Genomic DNA, 4708 nt, shown 5'->3' on the forward strand with positions numbered 1-4708 from the left:
ACCCATAGACGAACAACCATTTGCACTTACAATCACACCTAAGGACAATGTAGAAGACAGTGGAGAAGGAACTAGACATGCAACTGTAAGATGGAAAGGCAAAAAGGGATATCAAATGATGCATGGAGGAAAAGGAATTAAGTGATTATACACATTGTCCATCTATCCCATTACTGTAATCCACATTAAATCCCAAAGAAGCAAAGCCTTCTGATAATCAATGAAAGCAGATCTTTGCTGCCATCCGAGTACAGGTTGTCAGGTAAATAAATCCCACTCAAGCGTAGATTAACCTTCCCTGTTTGTGACTGTTCTCATGACAATAAAGGCCTTTCTGACGCCCCGACACACAGGGTCATGCCGATAACTTTGGAGGTGCAAGTGTTTAAAGTTGAATGGGGCACATGCAAAAAGAGTTTAAACACTGATATTGTACAGAAACTTACTTCACAATATAACTCATAGCACCGTATATTCTGTATATGACGAACACTCTTATCTCAATCACTCTTGTTTGCAGTAAAGCAATCTTCTATTCATCAGACTGCCTGTCTGGACACACACACACACACACACACACACACACACACACACACACACACACACACACACACACACACACACACACACACACACACACACTATGGTCATGAGGGCATCGAGCCAAGGCAAAGACAGGTGCTAGAGCCCCCTATCGCTTATAAAAACGAACAGGCAGAGCACCAACCAAATGCACAGGACACACACAGGTAAGCCAGGCTTGTTGCATTCTTTCTGCATGATTGCATTTCAATTAAATCTTTGTGATCCTGGTGCCATGAAAACATTTTTCTTTCTTTTAGCATTCACCAGCAGTAACTTTCAACTGAATGGCATAATAAGAATCTTTTGACAGCTTGAGTGTGATTATTAACTATTAGTGGCCGTCAACTGTTCCCTGAGTAAGCCCAGCTTCTCGCCCAAAATCAGTTTTAATAGGCCGCTGTTCACACGTGACCCTGAGCACGATAAACTGCAAAAAGTGGATTTACAGTATTATAGTCTTGTAGATCATGTTGTACAGAACATACTTGTGACATTTGTTTGCACAAAGATGATGTGATCTTGTTTATTATGTAGGTCTGTCAAGTCATGGCCCTTCAGATGCTGACCTTGTTTTTGGCCGCCTATGGTTGGTGGATGATGCACTCTACAGGTGTCTTGTTTTGTGTTGTGTGGATTTATATATTGTATTGTTTCGTATTGTATTGTATTGTATTGCGTTGTCGGCGGCTCGGTAGTTGACTGTTTAGCGGATTGGCCTCACAGTGCAGAGGTAAGGGTTCGATTCCGGCTCCGGCCTCCTTGTGTGAAATTTGCATGTTCTCCCCTTGCCTGCACGGGTTTTCTCGGGTACTCCAGTTTCCTCCCACATTTCAAAAACATGCACAGCAGGTTAATGGAACACTCTCTAAATTGTCCCTAGGTATGAGTGTGAGCGCGGATGGTTGTTCGTCTATGTGTGCCCTGCGATTGGCTGGCAACCAGTTTAGGGTGTTCCCCGCCTGCTGCCCAAAGACAGCTGGGATAGGCTCCAGCACGCTCCGCAACCCCTGTGAGGATAAGCGGATCAGAAAATGGATGGATGGATGTTTACCTCAATTTTAATGGGTGATTTAGTTGTGGAATGCAACATAAGGCGAGGTAAACTTAAGGTTCTCTTTACCCGAAATATGGTTCAAATTTACCCCAATGAAGTGGCTGCAAATTGTTAGCCTACATTTATTGGATAGATTCTATAAGTTGTTTTTTAAAGTGTTTGAGCCTGTTGTTAATCAATTAACACATTATTGAAAGTGGTAAGTAATGTAACAACTGAAAGATTTTTGAGGCCCTCTCTGTGACACTAGTTGCTTAACCTGTGGTGAATAACCACAAGTGCGCTGTGCAACATTCACTGAAAACAATAATTTTTAAAATAAGATGTATAGTCTACTGAAAGAAATTATCTGGATCCAAATGATTTCATTATGTGAAACCACGAAACCAATAAAATCAGAATAATCTTTATTGGCCAAGTATGTAAAACACACAAGGAATTTGTCTCCGGTAGTATGATCAACTGAGTAAATTCACCCAAAACTTATTTCAGTGTTGTTGCGTTATTCTGTAATTGTGGTGGCATCATGTTCAGCATCCAATAAGGTGCCAGGATGTCACCTGACCACCCAAAACGTGAGCCTGGAAAAAGAAGGATGCCTCTCTTGTCACCTTGTGGAGACGACCATCTGTTCTGGATACTGTGCCACAGAGGTAACGTTCCCTGCATGTTTCCCTCCAATTACAACTGCATAATGTAACAATGTTGTATATGTTCTCTTCCATGCAGTACCCTATCTACTACGGCTTCCCCAGCGAAGAGCCTCTAGTCTGTATGTATGAGGATATGCGCCACCAAGAGTTTGAGCTGTCTAACTGCCTTGCAGGTGTAGACCCCGTGGTCAAGTACCCTGTGGCATTAAGTTGCAGTTGTGCTGCCTGCTCCATCCTCACGTCCAACTGTAACGAGGAACCCAAGGAACCCACTAAACCAGACTTCTGTACTCAGCTCCTTTCCCAGTAACTTCATGTGTGACATTGTGGAATCGATCAGAATAAAGAGAGCAGCCTCAGCAGAAACAATGCAGACTTGTGTCTTTGCATTTTTACATCCAATTATTTACCACTAAACATATCTTATAAATGTGGAGGAGCATTAATACACAATTACACCATTAAATAATCAATTGGGGGGTGGCATGGCTGAGTGGCCGAGTGGTCATCTCCTAACCCAGTTTGGAGGTTCAATCCCCGACCATTGCGGCCATGTCGGAGTGCCCTTGAGCAAGATTCTGAATCTCCTGATGCTGCGTCATCAGTAGGTAAATGAAATAATAGTCTAAAGCGCTTTGAGTACCAGAGATAGAAAAGCACTGTTCAAGTGCAGCCCATTTATCATTTGAATGTGTTCTTGATTCATTTCAAATGTTAATGATGCATTTTAGAGGTATAATTTTTCACAATTTATTGTTTCGTGATCATTGGTGCAGTGCTTTCTGAATTTATTTTATCTGGCAACCTAACTATATATTAATACGACTTTATGTATTTATTTGAATTTAAAAACATTTTTTAAAGTTCACAAATAAGTAGCCATTGTGTTCCAACACAATTCCTGTTTCCGTGTTTGTGCTGCAGCTGTACTTTGTGTTGTTTTTGAGCCAAGGGACGGGAGGGGAGAGTCTGTCAGTTACTTGGCCATTAGGGGCGCATTCGGAAATCGCGCGCACAGGTTCGGAAATTTCGACCCAGGGCCGGACCAGCTTTTAAGCAGAATATGCAGGTGCTTCGGGCCCCTGGCCGCCAGAGGGCCCCAAATCTGAACATTAATGAAATTTTTGATGGAAAACACCAAAGACGTCCGTGTTTTTTTTTTTTTTTAATTGAATCTTTATTCGAACAAGTGATGGTACAATTCTCAATAAACAGGAAAACAAAATGAACATGTTATTAATATATACACATATTACAAACATTTAAACCAAAAAGAAGCCAGGGGATTTTAAACAAAAATTTCAAATAAGGAGCATATAGCCAGAGTTTTAACAGTTTTTAGAATCCATAATAGAACTTAGGTACTGCTTTATTTCTGTTTCAAAAATTAAGAAAAGAGGTTTTAAATTACTCCATCTGGATTTGTGGATATGGAACTTAGCGAGAATGATTATTAAATTTATAATGAAGGTTTGTTTAGCGTTTTTTTCCTTACTTTTTTAGAACCCAAATAGTACATTTTTCCAGTATAGCATAAAGTCAGAGTCAATACGTTCAATAATAAATCTGGATACAGCTTTCCAAAATGTGTTGATATACGGGCATTGCCAGAACAAGTGAACCATTGTTTCAGGGTACATTCCACAAAATGAACAATCAACAGAGATGTCTTTCTTGAACCTAAGAAGATAATGCTTGGTGGGATAGTATTTGTGTATCATTTTAAAAGAGATTTCCCTTACTTTATTAGTCAGGAGGTATTTGTATGGGAGAGACCAGATTTTTCCCCAGTGTTGATTATTAACAAAACCAGACCAGTAGGTAATAATGTGTAGGATTGTTGAAATATCTTGTTGAAACACGGAACATATGTTACGGTTGTTATTTCTGACTGATGTTGACGTAAAACAGGATTTGCCGATAGCAGTCATTTTGGGGTCCAGGGTTGGTGTGGAGGTTGTTCTGTCCACCCCTTTCAAAGAGGGTCAAGATTCCAGAAGGAATAGCATCCATGACTGTAGCAAATTCTTTTGGGGTGACCGGTAGATTAAATTTATTCAAAAATTCAGAGTAATTTAAAAGGAAACCTTGATTATTGGTTAGTTGACTGACCAGGATTATTTTATTATTGAACCAATTATGGAGAAATAATGATCTATTCTTGTATAAGATGTAATGATTATTCCAGATAAAGCATTTATGAGGGCAAAAATTATGTTTATATATCAAGGACCAAGCCAAAAGTGTTTGTTTGTGGAAATTGGATAAAACCAACGGAATTTTTTCTATTTTGTAGTCACATAAAAGTACAAAATTAAGACCACCAAGTTGAGAAAATATATAGTTAGGTATAAAGTTCCAAATCGATGAAGGATTACCCCAAAATTGTTTGATCCAATTGATTTTAAATGTATTA

General features: G+C 39.5%; 1 protein-coding gene across 2 annotated transcripts; it reads left to right on the top strand.

Moving 5' to 3' along the window:
• Window positions 1–698: 698 nt before the first annotated feature.
• LOC109523154 (gonadotropin subunit beta-2-like) lies at window positions 699–2630 on the top strand. 2 transcript variants are annotated; one of them, XM_019882106.1, is made up of 4 exons: window positions 699–749; window positions 1120–1195; window positions 2174–2292; window positions 2369–2629. In XM_019882106.1, exons 2-4 carry the CDS (start codon window positions 1132–1134, stop codon window positions 2600–2602), a joined length of 417 nt encoding a protein of 138 aa, XP_019737665.1. In that variant the 5' UTR covers window positions 699–749; window positions 1120–1131; the 3' UTR covers window positions 2603–2629. The 2 variants fall into 2 exon arrangements, with proteins under 2 accessions (XP_019737665.1, XP_019737666.1); XM_019882107.1 differs by lacking the exon at window positions 699–749 and having other exon boundaries at window positions 1120–1171; window positions 2369–2630.
• Window positions 2631–4708: the final 2078 nt, after the last annotated feature.

Source organism: Hippocampus comes, unplaced genomic scaffold, assembly GCF_001891065.2.
Source record: "Hippocampus comes isolate QL1 unplaced genomic scaffold, H_comes_QL1_v1.1 scaffold36, whole genome shotgun sequence".
Taxonomy (NCBI): Eukaryota; Metazoa; Chordata; class Actinopteri; order Syngnathiformes; family Syngnathidae; genus Hippocampus; species Hippocampus comes.

What these genes read in the sequence shown, in the direction of transcription:
- LOC109523154 (XM_019882106.1), top strand. Translation starts at nt 1,132, where the DNA reads ATGGCCCTTCAGATGCTGACCTTGTTTTTGGCCGCCTATGGTTGGTGG. An exon ending in GTGGATGATGCACTCTACAG is followed by an intron (nt 1,196 to 2,173) that starts GTGTCTTGTTTT and finishes CATCATGTTCAG; the next exon opens with CATCCAATAAGGTGCCAGGA. An exon ending in CTGGATACTGTGCCACAGAG is followed by an intron (nt 2,293 to 2,368) that starts GTAACGTTCCCT and finishes TCTTCCATGCAG; the next exon opens with TACCCTATCTACTACGGCTT.